We start from the raw sequence: 27,127 nt of genomic DNA, 5'->3' as shown, positions 1-27,127 counted from the left end.
TATAAATTTACTGTTTAGAATTCCATGGGAAGTTGACAAAAGAGTGTAATTTTTTTTGTAACATCCAGATCTTTTTTTTTTTTTTTTTCTGGTAGTACTAGGGCTTGAATTTAGGCACTTTGCCACTTGACTCACTCCATCAGCTTCCCCCGCCCACCCTTTTTAAAAATGAAGGTAATGAAGAGGATACTTTTTTTTCTTCTTGGCAGTTCTGGAGTTTCAACTCAGGACCTTGTGCTCTTGCTAGGCAAGAGATCTACCAACTCAGCCATGCCCCAGCCTGAGAGGACAAACTTCAAAGATCTTAGAAGGCATTATTGAGACACTGGAATTACAACTGTAAACATAAAAACATCAACGAAGTAAAACAAAATTTAGAAACTTTTCTATTTTTATATAAAGTGTTTCAAATTGGGGAGGACATGATAATTTATTTAGTAAATTAGGAGCACTTACTGATTCTACTGGGGAAAATTATACATATCTTCTCCACATCTTAAACCAAAATAAATTTTCATATGTCATGAAAGCTGAAATTTAAAATAAAAAATTTTAAAACAAAGCAAATATTTAGTCTCTAAACTGAGAAGGCACTGCTAACATGACAAGAAAGATGGTAATCTTTACAGACAAAAGTGCAATGGTGATTTGACCAAATATAAGTCAAAACATTTTGTGTATGTGATAATGTTCAAAGTAGCATTATTTGCAATAGCCACAAAGTGGAAACCACCCAAGTGGTGGTTAACTGGCAATGGAGGAACAAAATGGAATTAATCCTAGAAAGGGCCAGGGTTGTATACACACAAATAGCTACAAGGATGTTGCCTTAATACAGGTTTTTGGGTGCCAAGTAACCATAACTGAAACCCCACTCAAAACAGCTTTTGGTGTTTGTTTTTTTTTAAAGGAGAATTTAACATAAGGATACAAGGATACCTAACTTGGGGCAAGGGCAGAAAATACAGTTATCACTTGAGGCATTAAAAATCATATTATGGCACGTCTCTGATGAAATCTTTTAATAGTTTTTCATCAAATTTATTTATTTATTAGTGGTAGTGGGGTTTGAACACGGGGCCTCATGCTTCCTAAGCAAGTGCTCTACCACTTGAGCCAATCCACCAGCCAGCTTTTCATCAAATTTAAAGTCCAAACTCTTCAAATGCCTTGGTTCTAACTGTAAATCCTCACACTCACCTCAAACTAACTTCCCTGGTCTTCTTTCATGAGTCACCGCAAACTCCTTTCTGTTCCTCAAACACCTTGAGCGAGCTCTTTCCCATCCCATCTCATTTACTGTTCCCTATGCCAAGATAATTCTGTACCCTTCCAACTTCCACACAAATACTCTTCCCTCAGCTTTTATCTCTTCTACCTTTCTTCCCCCTTCAGGTCTTAGTACACAGGTCACCTCTGAAAGGCCTTCCCTTATCCCACACTCCTCACCAACTTTACCCTATTTATTTCACAGTCCTTACTACACTCCATATTCATCTTTTTTCTTATCTCTTCTCATTAGAATAAGAGCTCCAAAAGGGAAAGGAACTTGCATGCCTTGTCCTCCTGCCACTGCATCTCCATTATAGTGTCTGGCTTATAAAAGGCATACATATCTGTTGCAAATTCAGTCTCTCAATCTCAATCTCTGTCTCTCTCTGTTCATGTCAAGTTTAGCCCAGTCCCTCTTGATCTCTTTCTCTGGGGCTCCAAGGCTACTTATATCTGGAGTACATCTCATTTAACTGAGATTGTACAATATAAATAAAACTTCAGACTTCTGGGAAATTATGTGACTGGTCCAGTAGGCAATGATGAAAGAATTAACAGGGATTTTATTCCAGGTAGAAAGTAATTCTTAGTAAACAAAGCCTGTGACAATTTCTTCAAGGGATCTACTACAGATGTGATCTTTTAAAAATGTAAAAGAAAAGTATTCTAGTTACGTAAATTTTGGCACACATACCTATAAAAGAGAATACTAAGGATGTAGCTCAGTGGTAGAGTGCTGGTCTAGTATGCACAAGACCCTGGGTTCAATCCCCAGTACTGCAAGAAAAGAGAGACAGAGTCAGAGAGACAGAGACAACAGAGACAGATGAGATAGAAGGAAGGAAGGAGGGAGGGAGGGAGGGAGGGAGAGACGGGGGGGAGGGAGGAGGGAGAAGAAAGAACTATTCAGGCATTAAAAATGTTGATATAGGTCAACATGAATACAGGAATACATGATTTTTTTAAAGTAAAATGCATGGTCCAACACTGCAATATATTATAATCATCATTGTAAAAGTATTTCAAATTATTAAACTGCACTTTGAAATAAATGCGTAAGTTTGGAGGGATACACATGTAAAACTACCTGATACACTATAAAATCTCCTCTGTGATAGGGTAATGGCAACTTTTCACTCACTCATGTCTTTTTATATGGTCTGAACATTTTACACTGGGCATATATATTACTTTGTTTCTAAAAATTATAATTTAGCCAGGCTCCAGTGCTTTACACCTATAATCCTTGTGAGACAGGCTAGAAGTTGGAAAAGTTTGGAGTTCATGTGGGTTGCCCAGGGATGGCCTATACCACCCATACCCCGACTCACTCATTCATTATTGGGTGGGAATCTCCTGGATCTGCCCTCACCATAAGTTTGTGCGGGTTTTAAAAGCACCTGAAAAATAAAAGCTCTCTGTACTGGCAGACTCCACCTATACCCCACCATGCTCTATATTTCCCTTTCCAAACTTTTAATAAACCCTGTTTACACCCACATGTTCTACTTGGATTCTTCCATGCTGGAACACAAGAACCAAGGTCTTCTGAAAACACCAGCTGCTGTTAACATTTGGTGAGCCAGCCAGGAGGTTTTTTTTTGAAAGACGTAAAATACATGTTTGTTGCTTTGTTTTCTTCTGGTCTATCCTTCTTTATCCTCTGGCCCCATGCCCCTCCACCTGATATGTCGGAACTAAACACTACCTACAGCTTGGATGGTGTGGGACCCTCACACTGGAACATCCACCTGATGCTCCCGACTCACCTGGAGCCCAGAGAGTGGCACAGACAGGCTGCACCCTGATTGGCAGGATGCAACATTTGCCCACAGGACTCAAAAGCTGCAGTGGTAGCCTGCGTGCTGCGAGTTACAGCTGCGGCTGCAGCTTACAAAAGGACTGAAGCACCTGTGCATGTATGTGCACATGCTCGGGCCCATTGCCCAGGCTGGCAGTCTCTGTCCAGCAGCCTCCACCTGGAAGGCTTGCAGTGCCTGAGCCAGCACAGCCACTCTGCTTCCACCACTGGGAAGGCCAGGGAGGCTTGGGGAACTGGGGGTGATACAGGCAATGGCCTGGCAGCACAATGGGACCACACATACTCTCCCCAGCTGCACTTTGTGCAGGTCCCCAAACCCATAGCAATGGTGGCGGCAGGAGGGGCAACATCCCGTAAGACGTGGGTCCTGCACCTGGCTGGACTGTCTTTCTCTTATCCACAGCTTTCTCTCTCTTCCTCCTCTGACCCAGCAGTCCCACGCCCACCTTACCCGCCATGCCTCTGTTCACCCTGGGCACCACATCCCAACTATCATTAGTGTTCTCATTGTCCTTCTTGTCCTGTGGCCTACAGGGGTCATAGAAATGCTCATCCCGAGGTTACACTCCCTTATCCCAGGGCTAACAAGGACTTGTGTGCCTATCATAGCCAAAGATTCTAAATTTCACTCAAAGATGAAATCTAAATTAACATGTTACATCTGTGTAGCTGTGATGTTGACTGTTGCTGTCTTTAAATGTTTACTGTATTTAAATTTTAAGTATGTTTTCTAAAATTAAAAACAGTGCCATTTAGTTAAGGATTTGACATTGGTCACTCATAATGTATATTTTTAATAAAAAACAAATTGTAACTTATTTAAAATTCACTTACTCTAAAGGCAAAATTAAAAGGGTTCTACAACCTCTGACTAATTCTCCAAAACTATAAAGTGATGTCACATCCAAGGAGGCTAACCTTAGCTTGCTTCAATTATTTGGTCTTTTCATTAGGATGACTAACCCATATGGATGCTTGTCTCTCAGGGGGAAATGTCTTTTATTCCTGTAACAGATTGCAATTTTGAGCATGTTATGCTGCATGTAACATGTCTTTGTGTTCCATTTGAGAGACCCTTTGGAGAGACCATGTGGTCACAGGGAATGCTGCCACCAGGATGAAGCCACCCCATGTCCAGCACCATCTTGCCACTCCCAAGAGACAGGAAACTCATGGATGATGTCATCTTGCCAACCTCTAGGAAAATTACAACTAACTTATGGATAAAATTCTCTAGATTAACATGGTTTTTACATGCTGTTCTTATTGCATTGGTCTGTTAAGGACTGGATGAAGGGTAGGGTGCTTGCACTGAAGAGCTGTTGTGAACTACTTAGGAATCTAACTGACTAATCTGCTAAAGATAATGACAAAAATTGATTTGAGAGTACACTCTTAATTAATGTGATCATTTTGTATGTCTTTATGTCACTGTGTGCTTTTTGTGTATGTCTTCGTCTGTCTCCTATGTACTTGTGACCACTAAATTTTGAGCTCACTGTGTGCACTTATTCTTTGGCATGCCTAGATTAAAACATCCGTGTGTGTAAATGTCTTTAGGACAGTTCTTAAACTACTTTTATAAAGTTAATGTGTACAACTGTCTCAAAAGTTATCTGAAGTTCTAATCCCACCCAGGCCTAACTATCCTCTGCCTTAGGACAAAAAAATTTATGTACAATAATCTCTGTTTCATTCTATCATAAGTGTAATTTATAATTAGGTTTATTGACCCTTGTGTTCTTGTAGATTGGTTTAATTCAATTTTCTTCCTAAGTCTTTTAAGGTACAAGGTTACTAAGAGGTTTATTAAAAACAGTGCTATCTAAATTTGGGTTTTTACAAAGGTTGTTTCAAGACTCAAATCAAAGTCTTAAAGCTTGAAAGTTTATATATGTATAATTGGGTTGGCTATAATTTAAAGTTTGCCTAAAAGTTTCCAAGGTCAAAATTTAAGGTACTAATGTGTGTTAAAAAAAAAAGAATGTGTTTCTGTTTTATCAAAATAATTATAAAGATCTTTTGGTGATGTAGGCTGATACAAAATTTTACCAAAACCAAACAAAAGCTCACCCTCCAGATGTAATGATAAAAGGAGTCTACAAAAAGATAACTAATCCTAAAATACTAAATTATGTGCATCATTAACTCCCAATGACTGAATCTGTTACTGTTGGGCTCCAGGGGCTACATCCAGGTCAAAAACAATCCAAATCATTCTGTTAGTTAACATCAGCAGTCTAGGATGTAATTTCTTAATAACATTCAAGCCATGGTTCTCAGTCACTGGGTCTCCTAACTTTATGCTTACCCCCCTATCTCTGTGTGTGTATCTAATCATTTGAGGTATTAACCTTAATTAGTTTATTATTAAAAAGTATACATGTTCCCCCATTTTTCTCAGTTTACAAGCTGGCTACAACCCAAGGGCCCGATATGAAAGCTAACCACGAGCAATGGGTTTGTATCAGCCAAGTTTACCTTGATGTGATTTGGATTCTGTACTGGTTACAAAAGTTCATATTAAGATGTTTCCCTTTTAACAATCAACAGATTGTCCTCCTTTACATTGTTATCTTTTCGTTTTATATGTTGTTTTTGGTATCAGCCTCTTTAACATCCCATCTAGGAATCCTCACGCAGGGGTAGAAGAGAGGGCCCTTAGGAAAACAGATGACTTGAAAGACAGTAATCTGCCACTTGCTTGCTCCAGAGACATCTGATGGAAACAAGTTGGTGGGAACTGTATTGAGGCCTTAATATACAAAGAGGAGACTCCATGAATCTCAAAAGCTCTTGTTTTTCTCTTTCCAGAAGGGCAACTTTCCTCTCTTCCTTTTCCTCTCACTCTCCACCAGCCAGCATAGGGAATTCCACTAAGGAGCCCTTGTGCAGGGGTGGAAGGGTTAATGGATTTTCCCCCTTCCCTTCCCTCTCTCTTACCACCAACCAGCATAGGAGAAGCCAACATATTCACTCAGCTATACCCTTAAGTACTGGGAGATGTTTTGATCCTGTTAGTCAAAAATAAGATAACAAATTCTTTTCATGGCCCATTTAAAATTATTTAATATTCTTTACATTCTGCCAAAACCCTAAAATATTTTCCTGGTATCACCAAAAAAAACTAAGTTTAAGCTAAGCAAAAATTCTTTTAAATGATTCTAATACTGCTAGTGCCTTGTACATGTTTTTAAATGTTTTAAATCATTTACAGAGTTAAAATATATACATATAAACAGCTATAGTTCTTTTATCTAACGTACATTCTATCTAGTAAGATCTTTGGCATTTCTGCTTTTTATAACAAATGCTAAAAGTTCTACCATTTAGGCCTGACATCTGTCACATAAACATTGGTTTACCTGACATCTGTTTGTCAGATAAACATTAGTTTATCTAACATTGGCTAAATAATATATATGATATACAACTGAGCATCAAAAGAGGGGCTATTTAAAATAACTGACACTGCCTTTCCCTAACAATTGGAAATTTTAGGGTTTTTAACTGTCAATACTGTATTGACAGTATTGACAACCACCAACTTGTTACTTTACCTAATCAAAATTCAAGGTTTAAACAGTAATTAACAATGGTTACTTTAAGCTTTGTCATTACACTTCTGATTCTTCAAGAACATTTACAGGCAAGCCCATGAAAAATGACTCTGACAAGTGTCAGAAATTTTTAAGTTGGGGTTGTTTTATATTTTCCTTGTAAAAACTTTATAACTGTAACAATTTAAAGGTGTCAATACAGGACAAGCAATTAGATTTAACTAGGCCCAGCCTAAGAGCCATTTTTTAATAAGTCTCTTTGTTGCTTAATGTGGCCAAAAAGGTGGTATTGGCACTGACTTCTGATCTGCTTGATGTGTTGCTTCCCCTCCTCGGGGGAACAAAATCTGACTTTCTGGACTTTCTGGGAGAAACAATCCTGCCCCAAGGGACAAAAAACTGCCAAAGTGGCAAAATCTTCAGACAACTGTTCAGAGAAACAGTTTTAAGAGGACATGGTCCCCAAGCAGTCAGCGTCCCCCCCAACTTCTCAGAGGAACAAGTGGTGTTCAGCCACTTGTTCAAAAGGACTACACAAATGAGGGGATTTCTCCAGATGCTGATGGAGTCAATTATGCCAGACCTCTAAAAGTAGCCAAAAGCCAAGAGATTTTAAAAAGGTTCTTACACATGTGCACTAATATTTAAGCCTTTTAGGCTTCTGGAGAAAGGCAAACTCATGTCTTTGGCTAAGGCCTTCAGTTTAAACAAAGGCAATATAACTTTTTTTTTTAGTGATTGTAGACATTGAAAATTTTATTTCATTTTTTTTTCTTTTTTTATTCATTTATTCACATGTGCATACATTGTTTGGGTCATTTCTCCACCCTGCCTCCCTCCCCCATTCTCTCCCCTCCTCCCCCCCTCAGTTCCAGACAGGTCCTGTTCTGCCCTTATCACTAATTTTGTTGAAGAAAAGACACAAGCATAATAAGGAAGACAAAGTGTTTTTGCTAGTTGAGTCTAAGGATAGCTATACAGAGAGATTCCTAACATTGCTTTTGTGTACCCATGTGTTACGACCCATGTTGATTCATCTCTAACCGATCTTTACACTGGTTCCTGATCCCCTTCTCATATTAACCTCTGTCGCTTTAACGTTTCTGTATTAGTTCCTCTGGAGGGGGGACACCAAACGCTTTCATGTTTTGGGTTTTCTACCTATTCCTGTATCTCCCGTATGTGCTCTGCCCTTGTCATATGATCCAAGTCCAAACACATTGATGCATTTGCCCTAGATCTAAAGTCCACATATGAGGGAGAACATACGATTTTTGGTCTTCTGAGCCTGGCTGACCTCACTCAGAATGATGCTCTCCAGTTCCATCCATTTACCTGCAAATGATAAGATTTCATTCTTCTTCATGGCTGAGTAAAATTTCATTGTGTACAAGTACCATATTTTCTTGATCCATTCATCAATAGTGGGGCATCTTGGTTGTTTCCATAACTTGGTTATTATGAATAGCACTGCAATAAACATGGGTGTGCAGGTGCCTCTGGAGTAACCTGTATTGCATTCCTTTGGGTATATCCCCAGGAGTGGGATTGCTGGATCATATGGCAGCTCTATGTTTAGATTTTTAAGAAGTCTCCAAATTTTTTTTCCACAATGGTTACACCAGCTTGCATTCCCACCAGCAGTGCACCCACATCCTCGCCAACACCTGTTGTTGGTGGTGTTTTTGATGATAGCTATTCTAACAGGGGTGAGGTGGAATCTTAGTGTGGTTTTGATTTGCATTTCCTTTATGGCTAGGGATGGTGAGCATTTTTTCATGTGTTTTTTGGCCATCTGAATTTCTTCTTTTGAGAAAGTTCTGTTTAGTTCAGTTGCCCATTTCTTAATTGGTTCATTGATTTTAGGAGAGTTTAGTTTCTTAAGTTCCCTGTATATTCTGGTTATCAGTCCCTTGTCTGATGTTTAACTTTCAATGGTATCTAACTTCTGCTTAAGGATGCTGCGAGTCTTCTTTCTGTATAGAACTGACTCATTGATGTTTACTCTCTAATTGGACTGACACCTGCTCCCTGGTACACCTGGCTAATGTAGTTAGCCCTTAACTGCCCACTATAGTGACAGTCCAAAATAGAGGACCATCTAAGAGCTAAAAATAGCTACAGGTATAAACACCTATAGACAAAGTTACCATAAGACTCTCTGTCACTTTTCAAAATTACGTTATCCTTCCTGCCACACCTGGCAGGGCTCCTTCTGATGCTCCTATCATTGTTAATGTTCAGGTCATGCCCTCTAAACCAGATTTATCTCTTCTAGGATAAAAGCCTTTAAAACCCAAATCATGAGGCAACAGGACTATCGATCCCTACAGATGAAGGAGATCTCCATAAGCAACCCAGATCTCCATGAGGAACTTTGACTATGCTGGACAATAATTCAGACACACTGTATCCAAACGAGCCCCAAGGGGAAAAAAAAACAGAAGAGACAATTTCCCTTTAAAGACAGGGTCTGCTGCCCCTTGTCAGCTTGAAACAAATACTAAAGATGGACTGTCCCCCTGCAGTAACCCCAAAAAGAATTTTTTGGAATATTGTCTCTCAGGGGGAATTTGAGGCAGGCTAGAAGTTTGGTGCTCACATAGGTTGCCCCGGGATGGCCCAGACTGGGAATCACACATCTGGCTGGGAACCACCATGTCCCTCCCCACTTCTTCATTATTGGGTGGGAGTCTCCTGGGTCTGTCCTCAACATGGGTTAGCATAGGTTTTAAAAGCACCTGAAAAAGAAAAGCATGCTCTCTCTGCCGGCAGACTACACCTATACCCCACCATTCTCTCTTTGTATTTCCCTTTCCCTAACTTTTAATAAACTCCATTTACACCTATGTGTTCTACCTGGATTCTTCCATACTGGAACGCAAGAACCAAGGTCTTCTGAAAACACAATTTGCTGTTAACACTAACTACCCAGGAAGCAGAGCTCAGGAAGATTGCAGTTCTAGGCCAACAGATTGCAGCCTGGCCAAACAGTTCATGAGAAACTATCTTGAAAATATATCTTGAAATACCTAACACAAAAAAAGGGCTGGCAAAGTAGCTCAGGTAGTAAAGTGCCTGCCTAGCAAGTGTTAGGCCCCGTGTTCAAAATAATAAAACAAAATTGTAATTTTTTTTTGCAGTATGTGATTTGAACTCAGGGCCTTCACCTTGAGCCACTCCACCAGCCTTTTTTTTGTGAAGGGCTTTTTTCAACAGAGGGTCTTGTGAACTATTCGCCCAGGCTGGCTTTAAACCACAATCCTCCTGATCTTTGCCTCCTGAGTAGTTAGGATTACAGGTGTGAGCCACCAGCACCCAGCTATAATTTAATTTTTATCCAAGAAATTCTTGACTGTATTTGGAAAATTTGACAGTAATAAAAGACTGTAATGAAAAATAATCTCTCTACTGTCTGGGTAAGGCTCCCCATACCCAGTCTCTACCTTAAAACATAATTAATTTTATATTCTTGATTGTCTCTATTGGATATTTACTGCTTTTCACTAAACACCGTGCTTTTGCTACAACTTTTGGCTCAACCATTTTAGACATTCCTGAGTGTCTCATGGTATTGTAGATTAGGATACAGCGCTATAATACCCTTGATATTCCTCCTTCTACACTTCCAACCACACACTTACTACTACTACTTTTTTTGTCATAGGTCTCACTATGTAGCCCAGGGTGGCCTGAAACTTGAGATCCTTCTGCCTCAGTCTGAGTGCTGAGATTACAATCATGTGCCACCAACATAATATTTTTTTGGTTGAATTATGAAGGCTACATTGTTGTGACTCTGTAGGGACTGACTACTATAGCTTATTGTGAATAATTTCCTTCCTCACAGAGCTTTCTGTCTTCCCTAAAGTTTCTAACTATCTTTCTTTTCCCCTTCAATGTTTTCCTCTACTTTAGCTTCAATTTTCTTCAGTTTCTATACCACAGAATTCACCCACCACCTTCTGTTCTCAGCAACCTTTCCCTCAGAACCCTCTCACTTCCACTTGGGCTGGCTGCCCCCTGGGTCTACTGGCACTGCCTCACCTTTGCTGCTTCCCATTACTGCTTTTCTGGCTAGAACTACTGTTTCCTTAATTCTAATGTCACTTCCTTTCTTTATTAACTCCTCTGTTTTGCTAAGTACATCCCTAGGACCTTAAGAAAGCAACTGGAGAAAAAGTATATGGGTGGAGACTTAGTCCTTGCATGACTCAAAATGTCTGTCCCCCACCTTTATAGTAGATTAACTAGGACAAAAAAGTCCACGTACAAAGTGTGGGAATGAAGCTGGGTGGTAGAGTACTAGTGTAGTATGTGCAACACCCTGAGTCATCACTGCAGCACTGCTAGAATAAAACAAACCAATCTATGTACAAAAACTTCCGGTTTTGAAGGAGTTGTGCTTACTTCCTCTAATATCTACTACTGCCACTGAATTCAACAGCATTCTGTTTCATTCAACTTTAAAGTGGTTCCTTTCTTTTCCCTTCCTCCCTTCCTTTCTCTTGGCAGTACTGGGGTTTGAACTCAGAGCTCCACATTTGCTAGGCAGGCATTTTTACCACTTAGTCATGCCTCCAGCCCTAATTTTAATTCTCTCCCCCACTCCACTCCCTCATGTAAGCTTTTAGGATCTTCTCTTTTTGTCTTGTGTTAAGCATTTCTGAATTTAGTCCTTTTACTACTAATTCTGCTTTGCATTTAAAGAGCCCTTTCAAGCTTGTGGTACCTTCTGGTCTGGTAAATTTTCTTGTATCCATTATTAATAATTATTTCTGTTTTCTTTGTTCTTTCTTGAACCCCTATCAGTCGGATGCTGGAACTTTCAAACTGATCCTTAATCTGTTATGCATTCTACATTATCTATCTTTGTCCTTTTGTAAGACTTCCTTTACTATTTTATAACTCTACTATTAATTTTTCAGTAAATTATAGTTTGATAAAATAAAAACAGTATCTTCAATATGGTAAATAAATTACCATACATCCATTCTATGTGATCATTAAATAATGAAGACACTGACATGTTCTAAGACACTTCACATTAAAAACTTGTCAAAGAGAGCCAGGCACTACTGCCTCGTGCCTGTAATCCTACCTAGTTGGGAAGTTGAGACTGGGAGGATTGTGGTTGGAGGATAGCCAGGGCAAATAGCTCCCAAGACCCCGTCTCCAAAATAACCAGAGCAAAAATGGACTGGAGTGTGGCTCAAGCATAGAGTGCTAGTCCTTCCCCCCCACTCTGCAAGCTTGTCAAAGAGGTCAGGTGTGGTGGCCATGCCTACAATCCTAGGTACTTAAGAGATGGAGACCAGGAGGATCCTGATTCAAGGCCAGCCCAGGCAAAAAGTTTGCAAGACCCCATCTCAATCAATGAGTGGGCATGGCGATGCACACCTGTCATTCCATCTACCTGGGGAAGCACAGAAAAGATCACAGTCCAGGCTGGCCCTGGCATAAAGAGACCCCATCTCAAAAATAACTAACACAAAAGGACTAGTGGAGTGGCTCATGTGGTAGAGCATCTGCCTAGCAAGTGTGAAATCCTAAATTCAAACCCCATGATCACCAAAAAACAACAAAACAAAACCAAAACTTGTTAAAAGAAAAAGATGTCTGGATATAGAAAGATAGAAGAGGAGAAGATTTAATTCTTTCAACAAATATTAAGTAATCACCAGCTGCAGGCTCTGATGCATACATATCAAGTATGAGCACAAAAGTTTTCCTGAATGGCATTCCAGTGAGCAAAGAACATAGCATGAAGTAACAGCAAACCAAGAGAAACTTAATATAGGCAAATTTGCAGGCAAAAAGGTAGATGTAAAAGAAATAAAAGTAGAAGATGCTGGAGAGAAGCACTCAGTGAACAAGGCCATGGAAAAACTCCATCGAGACATCTAAGAGATGAGAACTCATCCAACTACCTTCATTTCTTGATTTGCTTAAAAACTTGGGGGGACGGGGCGTGGAAGGACACCATGAGTTATGTAAGGGGATGAGAAGACAGACCTTCAACAAAAAATGTGTAATTTGGAAAAAATCAATGAAAGAGACTCTGATAGAGAGAAAAATAATAGTCTGCCAGCAGTATGCATCCAGTGAAGCATTTGTAGCTGGCTCAGTAAGCAATGTTTGATTAATTTCTCCAGCAATTACTTGGGACCTAAAATAAAGAAAACAGATGGATGGTCCACTGAACTTCATGTAACCCTGCCTTAGCATTTCAAACTTAAATACCCCTGGTAATATGCCAGAGGGTAGAAACAATCATAAGAAAAACACATTTCTTTGATAATTATCTTATTTAAGGGTAATCAGATTGGTTTTCTATGCCTGCTGTAAAAAACTGCCCACAAATACAGTGATTTAAAAAGCATCCATTTATTATTTCAGTTCTGAAAGTCAGAAGTCCAAGCTGGGCTTAAGTGGATCTTCTGTCTACGGTCTCTCAGGCCCAAACTGCCCAGGGTTGGCAGGTCTGTCTGTGCTCTTTACTAAAGGCTCTAGGAAAAGGCCTGCTTCCATGCTCATGTGACTTGTTGGTTGAATTCAGCTCCTTGTGACTGTAGGTTTGAGGTCCCTGTTTTGCTTCTCTGTTGCCTGTCAAACAAAGGTCAATCTATCTTTGCTCCTAACAACTTCCTTCATTTTTTCTCATGCTTTCTCTGTGGTCCTTTCAGGCAATGGAGGGTACAGTGCCTCATACCTCAAGTCTCTCCCTTCTGCCACATCTGTCTTCTGTCTCTAGCTGGAAAAGTCCTCTGCTTTTCAAGGCTCCCAGGATAATCCCACTACTACAAGGTTTGCAACCATACTACATCTAGAAAATCCTTTTTATCATGTAACATAATATATGCACAAGTTCCAGGGATTAGAGCAGGAACATTTCTGGGGCAGTCCATTGTGCCTATCACACCAACTGAACAGTTTTTCCTATGAATACAAATATGAGTATATTCTAGAAAAAACCACAGAATTCACTTTCTTATTTATTTATGTATTTGGCAGTACTGGGGTTTGAACTCAGGGCCTATGCACTTGAGTCACGCTCCAGCACCAAAATTCACCTTTAAAAAAAAGATGACAGACTTCAAAGCACTTCAGGTTCACAAAGGGGACACTCTGGGTGATTCCCTCAGGCTCCTCTAGGGTGTGCTTAATGCACATCTCCACTTTGATGTCTAAGAAGCATCTTAATTAGAACATGTCCAAAAGTGAGGTCTGGACAGTCCTCTCCAAATGTCTTTTCCTGTAGTCTCCTCATCTCAGTTAATGGTTATTACATCCTTTAGGTTGCTCAGATCCAAAACTTTGGTGCCAACCTTACTTCTCTCATCTCACAACCTGTCAGCAAGCCTTTTTAGACTTATCCAGAATTCAACTATTTCTCATCACTCTGATTGGAACCACTATCTCATATATCTGGATAAAAAAAAATCAGCAGCTAGGCTGATCTTATTAAAACACATCACAATAGTCCTCCCTTATTCATAGGGGCAGATACAACCCAAGAAGATGCTTGAAACCACAGACGGTACTGAAACTTACATGTCATTTGTATACATATGCTACAAGTATACAAACTTATGATAAAGCTTAATGTATAAGGTAAGCACAGTCATAGATTAACTAATGATGAAGTAACACAATTATAACAATATTCTGGCTGGGCACTGGTGGCTCATACCCCTAGTTACTCAGGAGGCAGAGATCAGGAGGATCACGGTACGAAGCCAGCCAGGGCAAATAATTCCACAAGACCCTGTCTCAAAAAAACTCTTCACAACAAAGGGCTGGTGGAGTGGTTCAAGGTGTAGGCCCTGACCCCCAGTACCTCAAAAAAAATTCTGCAATACAAGTTTTATATATATTATATGTTACATGTGTATATTATATTACATATATATTATACTTTAATTTAAAGAAAGCACGAACATGATTCTTGCAGACTTGGGGTTTGACACTTCACACTTACTAGGCTGGCACTCTACCACTTGAGTCACATGGCCAGCCCCAAAGCACTTCTCTTTTTTAAGTGACTTTTCTTAGGCACTCCAAATTGCCAGCATCATTACTCTTGAGCTTTGGAGCCTGTATTACATAAAACCAGGGTTACCTGAACATGATACTACAACAACTGAGTTGATAACTTAGAAGACTACTAATGACTAAGGGGTGGTTGCATACAGACCTTGGTGATAAACTAAAGGGATGATTTGCCTCCTGGGTGACTGAGACATCATGAGATTCTTAACTTCTGAATTGTTTATTCCTGGAATTTGCCACCTACTATGTTCAGACTGCAGTTGACCACAAGTAACTGAAACAATAAAAGACCAAATGTGGATAAAGGAGGGGACAACTACTATATATCATGTCATCCCTCTACTCAAAATCCAAGAGCTGCTTCTCATCTCACTCAGCATTCACTATGCCCAAAGGGCCCTTCACGATTTGGCCTGCAGCAACCACCTCTGATTTCATCTTCTACTCCTCTTCCTTCATTCCTGCCAGGCCAGCCACTCCTCTACTAACTGGCCAGGCACATTCTCACCTTAGGACCTTTGTATCTGATATTGTCACTGGAATGTTCTTCCCCCAGATAGCTGTATGGCTATCTCATTTCCTTGTCTCCTTCAGATTCTCACTCAAAAGCCGGCTTTTCAAGCAAGGCCTTCTTTGCCCACACTAGATTAAAAAAACCTTCACTTCCCATTCTTCCACATACATAGCTCTTGTGTAAGGCTACTTCCAGTTATCAGGCTACATATTACTAATATTACTAATTCACACATCCGTTTTTCCTGTCCATGTCCTTTCTACTTGTGCCTGTATTTCAGTTGATTTTATTTATTCATTTATTTTTGTGGTGCTGGTGCTATACCTTGAGCCATACCACCAGTCCTTTTTTTGGTTGGGTATTTTCCAAGATAGGGTCTTGTGAAGTATTTGCCTGGGCTGGCTTTGAACTGTGATCTTCCTGATCTCTGCCTCCTGAGTAGCTGGATTAATTCAGTTGATTTTAAAAAGCAGCCTTGCAAATAAAAACGAGATACCTTCTAGCCTGCCTTCTTCCAAACCTGGTTTGCCAGTGGGACAAATTCAGCTCAAATCTTGTTTTTTATAAACTAGTCTTACTGAAACACAACCACACCTATTCATTTAGGTAGTGTCAATGGCTAATTTCAAGCTATAATAGCAGAACTGAATGCATATGACACAGAGTTGAGTGGCTGTAGCACAGCAGAGTAGCCTCACAACCTAAGACATTATCTATCTGTACTCATTTTCCATTATGTCCATAATTAATAAGCGGTGTGTTTGGATCACTCTGTTGATTATTTAGCAATATTACAAATCTTGAGGGTTGTTTTGGGATATTACTTGACAATGGAGTTCAGGATCACTGTCCCTTCATCCAAGAGGCAAAATATATTTACTACCCCCAAGTACTCATGTATATCTTTTCCCAAAATGGAAAGTTTTGTTTTTAATTTGTGAGTAAATGATGGGAGTAGGGATGTGGAAAAGCACCTGCATAGCAAGAGCAAAGAACTGAGTTCAAACCCCAATACCACCATCACTGCCACAAAAAAAAAAAAAAAAAAAAAAAAGGCCAGGTGTTACGATACGCACCTGTAATCCCAGTACTCAGAGAAGAGGCTTAGGTAGGAGGATTGAAAGTTTGAGGCCAATTTGGGCTACAATAGCAAGATCCTGTCTCAAAACAACAATAGCATCATCATCATCAACAACAAAGTTTAGAAATATATATTGTCACATATATTTTACATTTTATTTTTGTGCCACCAGAAACTCAGGGTTTCACACTCTCTAGGCAGATGTTTTACCATTTGAGCCACACCTCCAGCCCTAAATTTTAAAGTAAAGTATGTCTCACGCTGTCTTCCTATAATCCCATAACCTAATCCAAAAGAGTTATAATTATTGATATCCTTCCAGACCAGGCATTATTTCCTTTGTGGAAATGGGTCCTTGATATGTTGACTTGCTTTTTTTTAACTTCTGAGCATATTTCTTTTTTATACAGATCTAGTTTACTTTTTAATTGCAAATTAATCCACAGCATGAATACATCATAATTGGTTTGACAATTACAGATATTACACTCTTGCATAAGTACAGAAAAACTGTATGTACTTTTATAGAATTGTTTTTCTTTTCTTTTTTTTTTTTTTTTTGGTAGTACTGGGGTTTGAACTCAGGGCCTCACACTTGCTAGGCAGGCACTCTACCACCTGAGCCACTCCAACAGCCCTTTTTTGTGTTGGGTATTTTTGAGATAGGGACTCATAAACTATTTGCCCAGAGCTAGCTTCTCCAGATCTCTGCCTCTTGAGTAGCCAGGATTATGGGTGTGAGCCAATGGTGCCCGGCTATAGAATAAAATTTTAAGTAGGAACTGTGGCTCAAAGGGAGTATTTATTTTAAAAAATTGAGGCAAAGCATGCTGTACGTGGTGACTCATGCCCATAACTCCAGCACTTAGGTGGCTGAAGGAGGAGCAAATGTTCCAGACTGGCCCAGGCTACACAGTGAGACCCTTTCTCAACAACAAAAACCCCCAAATACATAAAATTTTGGCAAAGTTAAGACAGAAAGCAGTAAGTACTATGGTTCCATTTATAATAAAAAGTCATGTAAGTACACAAACAGGAAAAAGTAAAGACTGGTTTTCAACCAGCATCAATTTTGTCCCCAAAGGGTCACTTGAAAATGTCTGGTGACATCTTTGGTTGTCACAACTCAGAAGGTGCTCAGAAGCCAGGGGTGACAGTCAACAATTTACAATGCATAGAACAGCCCCCTTCCTCACCCACATAAAAGGAAGAATTAGCCATCCTAAAATGTCAACAGTGTGCAGGCTGAGAAACCCTGGTCGAGGATTATAAATCATACTGCAGCTTTACTGGAAAAGTGAAGGAGTACTACAATTTATACTTTTGTATTGTTTGTGGATTTTATTGCAATGAACATGCACTAGCTTTTAAAAAAACAACAACAAAACACTTCCATGCACAATGACGTTTGAGATGAAATCAATCCCTGTGGCTTCTAACATTGCTTTTATACCTTGGGGACAAATTCTGAAAGCTCCCAGAATCTTATCTTCTCTTCAGCAAGCTAATCTTAGCTCTTTGCAATGCTCTTGATAGGAAATAGTTTCAAGTCACTTCACCAATCGGATTGCTATTGAAGAACAAAGCCGGAACAGCAAACTCTAGATTTGTCCTCTGACCAGGGAAGAGTGTAATTATCACCTCCCTCACACTGGCTCATATTCTGCTTATTAAAACATTCAGTTTTTCCACACCTGCTGCAGCTAATGTTCATCTTCTCCATCCTGCCCCATTACTGTTGGCTCTTAAAACTTAATGCAAGAAACTGAGCAGGCTGATAATTCTTAGTCCTCAGAGAACACACCACGTTAGTGTCCAGCTACAATTGTGAGTTACAACATTTGAGTTGTGAGGAAACATTCTCACCACTGGGCATGGACGCTGGGATTACTTAAATCCTGTCACTGATACTCTTAAAAAAATCACCTGACTGGGTAATCTGTAGATTCTTATTAACTTCACTGATTGCAACAAGCATCTGGTGAATGCTTAGGACACTAGTCACCAACGACATCAATAAAACAAAGATGACAACAACTGAGATCTTTTTTTGTCTTCACTGATTTCAACCTACAGAACTACATATAATGCTATGCTCTATTGAAAGCTTGGTTGTTACTGATCTCTATACCTTCTCAATCTTTTTTCTCTTTGAGGCTAATTTTAAGTGCTCAGTACATGCTTAATGAGGAAATGTATCCGGCTGCCACTACATAAATTATACCTGCAGGTAAACACCTATAACGGAGCTTTTACTCCCTCCCTGGCTGAAGACGGGAGGTAGCAATACCTTAAAACTACGCCAAACAAAAGTGAATTCATGAAGGCACAAAGCACACACCGTATGGTTAGGTAACGCTTTACCAATGAATAATAAATTACAGAAACATGAAAAGAGTCAAGAATGCACACTGAAGTAATGGGAAAGACTAAACTCCATTCTCAAGAGGCTGTAATTCCCTCACGAACAGCAGCACACCACCCCACGATGTTTTTACCCTGCCGGCCGGAAGGCTCCCATCCAAAGCAAGCTGGGGGCTCCCACGTGCGGGGCCCTAGGCAGAAACCCCGCAGGGCCGGCCGCACCCCGACCCCGCAAGGCCCCCCATTCCCGCCACGCACCCACCGGGAAGCGCCTGGAAGTCTTCTTTACGACCCGGCGAGGGCAGACGCTCCGCAGAAAGACAGGGGTCAGGGGCGGCAGGTGAGATGGGAACAAGCCCATGCCGGCTCTGCAAGCCCATTCCTACAGGACAGCGGTTACCTGCAACCCCGCGTCCAGAACCCGGCACGCGAGGGTCGCGGATCTCGCCCCTACTGCCAGGCCGGTCGCCCCCCGCCCCTTCCCTCAGCCGTTAGCGTCGCGGCCCCACCCCTTGCTGCCGGCCGCGTCCGGCCCCGCTCTCCCCGAGCCACCACTCCGCCCGGCCGCGGCCCAGGGCATTTGCCCGCTGCAGGTGGACCCGGACCTGCTAGCCGCGTCCGGCAGGCCGAGCAGCCAGGCTCCCATACCTGCACTTTCCTCCGCCCGGCCGTGTTCTGCCGGTGATGGGCCGCCATCTTGCATGTTGACACTCCTACGTAACTTCCGGAAGAGGCTCAGGCAGGGCGGATGTCCCGCCCTCTTGTTGTTGGCCTAAGGCGGTCTGGGGCTTGAACCATTTTCCCGGCGTCTTCCCCGGAAGCCGAGCATGCAAGAAGAAAGCACGGAAAGAGTTGATAACGCTGTTTCTCAGCTTCTGAGACGTGTGCTCAAACTTCTCGGCGACACAGAAAACGCGGTGTCTTCATTACTGAGTACCATTCTCACTTGCCTGTGCGTTATAAGTGTAATCCCTAGGCAGTGCCTAACGGTATTCTCAGCTTCCTCACCCGAAGATATTTACGTGCTGTAGGTTCAAGTGCTAGGTCAGCCTTCGACCTTTGGGGACTCACATCCTGTCCCTGAGACCTCAAGATTGTAAGGTAGAACAGAAATGACTATACTTTTCTCCCAAAATACTTAGGAGCACATGGAAGTTTTGTTCTCTTTGAGACTCGATACTGTTTTAAGTGTTTCTGGGCAATAAATTATATATTGTACATGAAAAAAAAGTTTTAACATCCTGAAAAAAAAAATCACACATATAAAGTAAAAATTCGTTAAGTTCAAAAAGTAAGAATTCTAGAAGGCTTCTGCTTCCAAATATACCATACTTTTGCTGGTCTTTCCTTCTGCCAGTTAATAAACTGCTGTTATTTTCAGTTTCTTCATCTGGAAAGTGAGAATTAAAAATGGTACCCATCTCATATGTTTGTTTTTAAAGACAGAGTCTTGCTGTGCAGCTCAGGCTGGTTTCAACTCACATCCTCCTGCCTCAGCCTCCTTAGTGCTGGCATTATAGACTTGTACAGCACACCTGGCACATACGGGTTTATGAAATTAAATGAGATAATGCGAGTGCAGTACGTAAGAAATATTCAAAACATTTTAAATGACACCTTTCCCAGGAAACATGACCAAAGTGCTGTAATTTTCTAGGATAGATTGCCTCATATGTTTTGTGTAATGTGGGCTTCTTATCATTTTTAGAAGTTCTAAATCAGATTGAACTTTCCCACCTATTATTCTTGCCTCTCTGGTTCTCATAGCCTGGAGGAAGGTTTGTGAAATGATGAGGCTTTTTCACAGATTGTCTTGGTGCTTAAGTACATATTTCTGGCTCCATGTTAAATCCATTTGCTGAACAAAGCAAAGGTTTCTAGTGTGTCTTTGTACCATACAGTTAATCTATTATTTGGTTCACAAAAGGGAAGACATGAATGTTTTCGTGTTTGTTTTTTAAAGAGGAATTAACCTATTTTGAAATTATGTTTAAAAATATGAAATCATGTAGAACCTTGGTTTGCAACCACCACTGTCTTACTAGTGATTAATATATTATCTGGATATTTTAAAGATAGATTTTTAAAAAGAATAGCATTTTAAGACTCATGTAGGTAATGCAGAAGTGCCAAATAAACTTGTTTAATGCAAGCCTATCATGGATATCAATCAGATTCATGGAGAATTTTGAGAAACTGCATGCTTTCCTTGTAAATCTTTAATGATCTTCTGGTAAGAAATATGTATTAGAATATATAATGGACTATAAAATTGCCATTAAATAATTATGCAGAAGTAAAGCAGGATTGTATGTGTAATTTTAATAATCTGATATGACATCTAATTTGATACATCAGTTTGTAGAGTAAATTGACACTGAATACACTTTTTGTACTAGTATTTCAAAAAGTCCCAGTCAGTTCAGCTCCTGTACAAAAGCTGTACCACAAAAAGGCACATTTGTGACATTGTTTTTATATTGTTTGTGTTTTCCCACTTGCTAAATACAGTCATCCTTCAGTATCCATGGAAGATTGGTTCCCCCATGGAAAAATTGTGTGCTGGCAGAGTGGTTCAAGTGGTAGAGTGCCTACCAAGCAAGCCTGAGGCCTGGAGTTCAAACCCCAGTACAACAAAAAAAAAAAAAAAAAAAAGAAAAATTGAAAGAGGCTCAAGATTGTATAGAGATTCTGAATGCTTGAAGATGTTTATGTCAAAAGTTGTTTGCTGTTTGTCTTATCAGAGAGACCTGTTTTAAACACAGTTTTGAAAATTTCCTTCCCAAGTGATAAGAAATCATAGTGCCAAATGTCTCATTATTCAAAAATTAACTTACTTCGTAATACACTGGAAGAAAATAGCCTTCAGTTATTTTTATTTTGTCTTTTTTTTTTTACATGCCAGTATCAGAAACATGTACCAGTCCATTTTCCATTCTAGAAATGCTTCCACCTCTGTCCAACTTTCCCACTAGAGGACAGTAGAGAACCATCCAGGCCATCTGTGATTTCGAAACTCATGGGCTCTAATGTGACATGTCAGATCTTAAAACACCTGATACTTATTTCTCACTAACAAAAGTCATAATCAGTGTACCTTTTCAGGAAACTTATTTTATTCCATTAAATGTCATAATTTTTCATGAAAATAAAGCAAAATTTATTCAGGTACAAGTGTCCTCTGTATCAGTGGGTTCCACAGCTACAGATTTAACTAACCTCAGATTAAAAATATTTGAAGGCAGAGGCATGGCTCAAGTGGCAGAGTGCCTGCCAAGCAAACATAGCCCAAGAATTCAAGTCTCAGGAAAGCACCCCCCCCCCACACACACACAGTAACTTCAAAAAAATTGCTCCTGTACTAAACACATACAGACTTTTCTTTCTTGTCATTATTCCCTAAACAATACAGTATAACAACTCCTAATAGCACTTACATTTTAGTAGGGTATTATGGGAGGTTATGCTTAGGTTATATGCAAACACTGGGCCACCTCATATAAGGGATCTGTGCTTCTAAGGATTTTGGTATCCAAGGGAGTCCCATGGATACTGAGGGATGACTGTATTTGCCAACTGGGCAAAATAAAAACATCAAAAAAAAAAGTCACAATTGTGTCTTTTCTGTGGGGTGATTTTTGTACAGGAGCTGAACTGGCTGGGGCTTCCTAAAATACTACACCAAAAAAGTGTAGTAGGTGTGAATTTTACTCCACCAATTCTGATATGTCAAATTAGATGTCATTTTAGATTATTAAATATAATTTTGATCTCCCAGCTAACCAAATGATGGAAAATTTATCCTCAATCATTGTTAACACTCCCCTTGCTACCCTAATCTATCAGGAGGACACTGATAGTTCATACTGGGAGGCAACCCAGTATGGGGGTTAGGACTAAGATGCCAGTGTCTCAACATGATCCCTTGCAAGTGACAGACCACTGGCCTTTCCTTCTATTTGTTGCGTCTGGGAACCTAAAAGATTTGTGAGTCAGTATCCCATCCCCCATGGAGAGCACTATGAGCCCTGCACCCTGAGGAGGAGATACAGGTCTCATAGATCTGCACAGGGGTGATAGATAGGATGTTCTCAAGGTTGTTCCTGCCCCACCCCACCCCCAAGGGGCAAACAGTCTAGCTCATCAAAGACAGCCCCTAGTGCACATGCGCGCGCGCACACACACACACACACACACACACACACACACACACACACACACACACACACACGAATCCACAGCCAATGGGAAGAACCCAACCCTAACCCAGAGTTAAAGCATCCATAAAAAGCCCCAGCCCTCACCTCAGCAGGGAGCTACTGATTTTCTGGGCTCCCTGTCCATCTCTAGGGGCAGCTTTTCCTTTCTCTCTAATAAATCCTACTTTGTGTGCCGACCTTGTTATCTCACGAGTCAATCCACTGCCTCACAAACCAATTCTTTGGCCCGTGGAGGCAAGAACTCTCCACACCAGCCCGCAACACATTGGGAGTGGGATTGTTAGTAAGTCTTGGAATTCCAGTGCCTTGGGCCCTGTCTCCCTAAGAGAAACCATGAGTAACCAAGTTCTGCCACCAACCTGGATGCCTTAAATGGTGGTCTTCACTCCTTGCAGAACCTCTCCTGCTTTCACGACACCTACTCTGGTCTCTAAAGAAAACTGAGTTATCCCCTGCTTCCCCACTCCACCCAACTTTCTAACTTAATTTCTTCAGCATTCTTGGGTTTTCACTAAAAGCAAGATGAGAAGTGATATTCAAAGAGCTTCTGTTTTATGCCCAGCAATATAAACCACTCCTGAGCCCAGCAAGCACTAGGTACTGGCAACCATCAGTGGAAGATGGAGAAGGAAAATTACAGCAAAATAAAATGCACTCTAATGTCTCAACAAATTATCCTGCCACAGAAGCTGCAACTGAAGATAGTTCTTTTCCTAGTAATCTCTCAATAGAAACAACAGGCATTCTTTGTGCCTCTAAGCACCTTCAAACTGCATTTAAAATTAAGGCTGTGAGTCTGGAGATGTTCTTTGCTAATTTGTTGTACATGAATGCCTGCAGTAGCCTTTGAATGGTAAATGCTGTGGGGGGGCAGTTTCCATGGCAACAGCCCAATGCACCCATTCCTTGCACTTCAATTAGATCTTCATTGCAGAGCAGCTATGAATGAGAAGTTAAGGACTCCGGTCACACCTGGAGGGCAGGAGGAGTTGTGTGAGATGTGGTTCTACACACAGTTACATTCTGAACTCACTGAGTTGTACTACTCTTGCCTTAAATCTCCTCTTCACGGCTGCCCTGCCTTCTTTGGAAAGTGTATTTGCAGCACACATGACCAAGGGCCAATTTCTTTAATAATACCGAGTGCTTACAAGCAAGTACAAAACATACCAAAAACACAACAGAAAAAAATGAGCAGAAGTCACGAACAGCCATCATGTGGAAAAGGAAAATAAATGGCTTAAATTGTATGCAAATATGCTTGATCTCATTTGTAATGCAGAAAATATGTGTTTTAAATGAATACCACTTTTCACATACAGATTGGAAAAAATGGAAAATTTAATAAGGTACTATGTTCAGATGATGTGGAAAAACCATCATTTTATGCACTCTGAGTGGGAGGGTAAGTCAATATAATGTCTTTGTAGAATGACTTAGCAGTTCCTTTTCTAGAAACTCATCTCACAGGTGTACTTACAGTTGACTTAAAAATACAGGGAAAGAATATTTACTGAAGCATTGTTGAAGAAAATGACTGGGACGGATAAAAGACATTATTAATAGATCCATAAAGATGCATCCAATGATACTGTCATACATGCGTAGCTGAAAGAATGGTACGGAATGGAATGCTTCTTGTTTCAGTTTGACCAGAGGTAGAAGTATGATTGAGGGTAAAACAGTTGCCATGTACAGATTAATGAAAGAAATACTCCTGAGAACTGGAGGTCATGTAGCAGGCACCAGGGTATTAACAGTATCAGAGCATGGGAAGAAAGATGAAACAATTTCTTGGGAAATAATCTGTGCTGTGAACCCAGCTCTTCTCTCCCAAGGAGACACATCCTCAGACCTCAAGCATATGAAGTAGGTTTTTTATTGTTGTTTTTGCAGTAATGGAGTTTGAATTCAGGGCTTCATGTTTAGGCAAGTGCTCTACTGCTTGAGCCATTCCTCCAGGCCTTTTTTGTGTTGAGTATTTTCTAGATAGAGTCTCAAATTATTTGCCCAGGCTGATTTTGAACTATGATCCTCCTGACCTCTGCCTTCTGAGTAACTAGGATTACAGGTATGAGCCACTGGCACCTGGCTTGAAGTAGGCCTGAGAGTGTGGTAAGTGAACAGATGGGCAAATCTCAAATCTAGAGGTCAAGAGATGAGCCAACCACATGAAATGCTTTGGTGGTAGAACCACAGGAGTGCTATACTTCACAGTTTCTAGATGTAAGGGTTTGTTGAGGTCTTCCCATAGAACAAATGGGGAATGCTTTGGAAAAGTTTCTGTCTGGAACTGTATTAAGTCTTACTTAAGAGGACCACCTGGGAAGGTAAGGGGTCCTAAAGTTACCAAAGACTGTGGATATCATTGTGAGCCAGGACTGAGAGGGATACCAGTAGACTAGGGAGCAGAATGTGTGATCTTCTTCAGGGGAGTTACAGCTGGAGCGATTTACAGAGATGGAGTTCCCAGAAGAACCCAAGAAAGTCCTAGAAAAAAAAATCAGGTTCCATCCAGCATCACAGGATGTAAATTCACCAGCCAAGGAAGAACTGACCTATCTCTACTTTTCCTACCTGCTTCAATCTTTGTAGGGCCTGAAACAGCAGCTGAGTTGGGAGAACTCATTATATCTATGAGATTTTTTTTTAAATGAGATGTTTTAAGGATTCAGGGGCAATAGTAGTTTCAAGGGACTAAATTTTCAGAGACCACATTTTTTTTTTCCAAAATGTATTTGCCTGAGAAATTGACATGCAGTAGAGTGTCAATGCTAGTTTCCTTTTTCCATCTATACTTTAGAGTTCCACTTTGTTCTACCTTAGGAAAAAAATATATCTGCTCTGAAATCCCACTATAGTGCACTAGCCCCAGGCCACAAGAAGGAACTTGTAAAAAGTTGATGTCAGCTTTGAGAAAGTGAATGGCCCCAGAGACCAGTAACAATTCTTTTTCAAGTATGGTGGATTAGTAAAATTGAAGGAGGGTTGATTCTGCCAGATAGGACCCATTTTTGGTTGCCACTGGTTTTGCAAGAATAGGTTAAGGAATAGACTTTGTTGTCTTTACCTTGTCCCTCCATCAATAGAGATCTTCAGTGCTCCTCACATTACCCATCTGCCCATAAAAAGGTGTTGCTAGACCCTTCCTTCTGCTGGATATTTCTGTTCCTGTATGTGACCCATCCCCAGAGGTGGCCTTCATGGCTGGAAGGTATAAGACAATCTGGATTTGGGGTGCCATTTATTCTCAGGAGTTGTCCAGGAAAGCCAGCTGTCCTATCTCTAGGGACTTGGGCAACATCTGGCATGTCAAAGATTGATCTCCTTGACTAAACTATGTCAGGGTCTTCTAAGCCCTTGAGGCTAGACCCTGGGCTCTGTCCTTGCCCTGCTTCTTTTTTTTTAAAGCCAGAATCTTACTGAGTCTGTTTAGCCAGAATCCCCAACACTTGGTATCTGACTACCATGGATATCTCATCAAATTCCTTAGTCCCTACCCTCAATATCTTATCATCCTGGAAGTCTTCAGAAGAACCCTGCTGGGTCAGTTAGACTTTCCCTTATCCCTGATGTTTCCTTTTAGTAACATTCCATCCATTGACCCTCACCCTGCTCCTTGGCCATAATCCCCCACTTGTATATACAAGGGAGCCCAAGTTTACCTGTTAACAGAGCTATGGTCAGGGTTTTTTCCTACTGTAATAGCCTTTCTCTCACTGTTGCAACAGTACCTCCCACACTATTTGCAAGAGTCCTTCTGAATAAAATCTTCCTTACTAAATCTGGATTTGGTTTTGTCATTGTTTTGTTGTTGTTGTTGTTGAGGCAGGGTCTTACTATGTAGTCCAGGCTGACCTGAAGCTCTCAATCCTCCTGCTTCAGCCTTCCAAGTGCAGGAATTACAGCTATGCTTCTGTTTTTTAAAATTTCGCAATGCCCAGACATTTTGATGTATTCTTCTCCAGTTGATTATAATATGAAATGAGATTCGAGAACAACTGATTAGAACATGACACACTAGGATAATCTAATAATACATATCTGTGTAAATGTTCCTCTAGAAAACAGATTCTGAGGTGAGATTTTGCTCTACAAAACAGTTTATTGAGGAGGAAATCTCAGGAAGCAGAAGAGGAAGGGCAGGGACAGTGAGATAGAAAGAGAGGAAAATCCATCCAGGATATGTAGAATGGGTGCTTCCTGGAGGTGACTGAAGTTTAGTCCCTCTGGGGACTCTCT

At 40.6% G+C, this 27,127-nt stretch overlaps 1 protein-coding gene across 7 annotated transcripts in view; it reads right to left on the bottom strand.

Moving 5' to 3' along the window:
* Wdr48 (WD repeat domain 48) overlaps nt 1-19,387 on the bottom strand; it is a 51,604-nt gene extending 32,217 nt beyond the window's left edge. Inside the window, exons 1-3 of one of the 7 annotated variants that reach the window (XM_074060187.1) lie at nt 19,314-19,375; nt 1,967-2,049; nt 457-530 (exon numbers count right to left, since the gene is read on the bottom strand). Coding sequence is in view for 3 of the 7 variants with exons in the window: in XM_074060186.1 (XP_073916287.1) it covers nt 18,928-19,026 (99 nt within the window). In the remaining 4 variants the exon portion in view is untranslated. Of the gene's footprint in view, nt 1-190; nt 342-456; nt 531-1,966; nt 2,050-7,923; nt 7,990-18,927; nt 19,103-19,313 lie in introns of those variants that run through there. The other 6 variants (XM_074060188.1, XM_074060189.1, XM_020178460.2 and 3 more) reach the window with 6 other exon arrangements.
* Between the last annotated feature and the right edge of the window lie 7,740 nt (nt 19,388-27,127).

The sequence above is a fragment of the Castor canadensis genome, chromosome 17 (assembly GCF_047511655.1).
Source record: "Castor canadensis chromosome 17, mCasCan1.hap1v2, whole genome shotgun sequence".
Lineage (NCBI taxonomy): Eukaryota > Metazoa > Chordata > Mammalia > Rodentia > Castoridae > Castor > Castor canadensis.
This window is presented reverse-complemented; position numbering and strand designations above follow the sequence as displayed.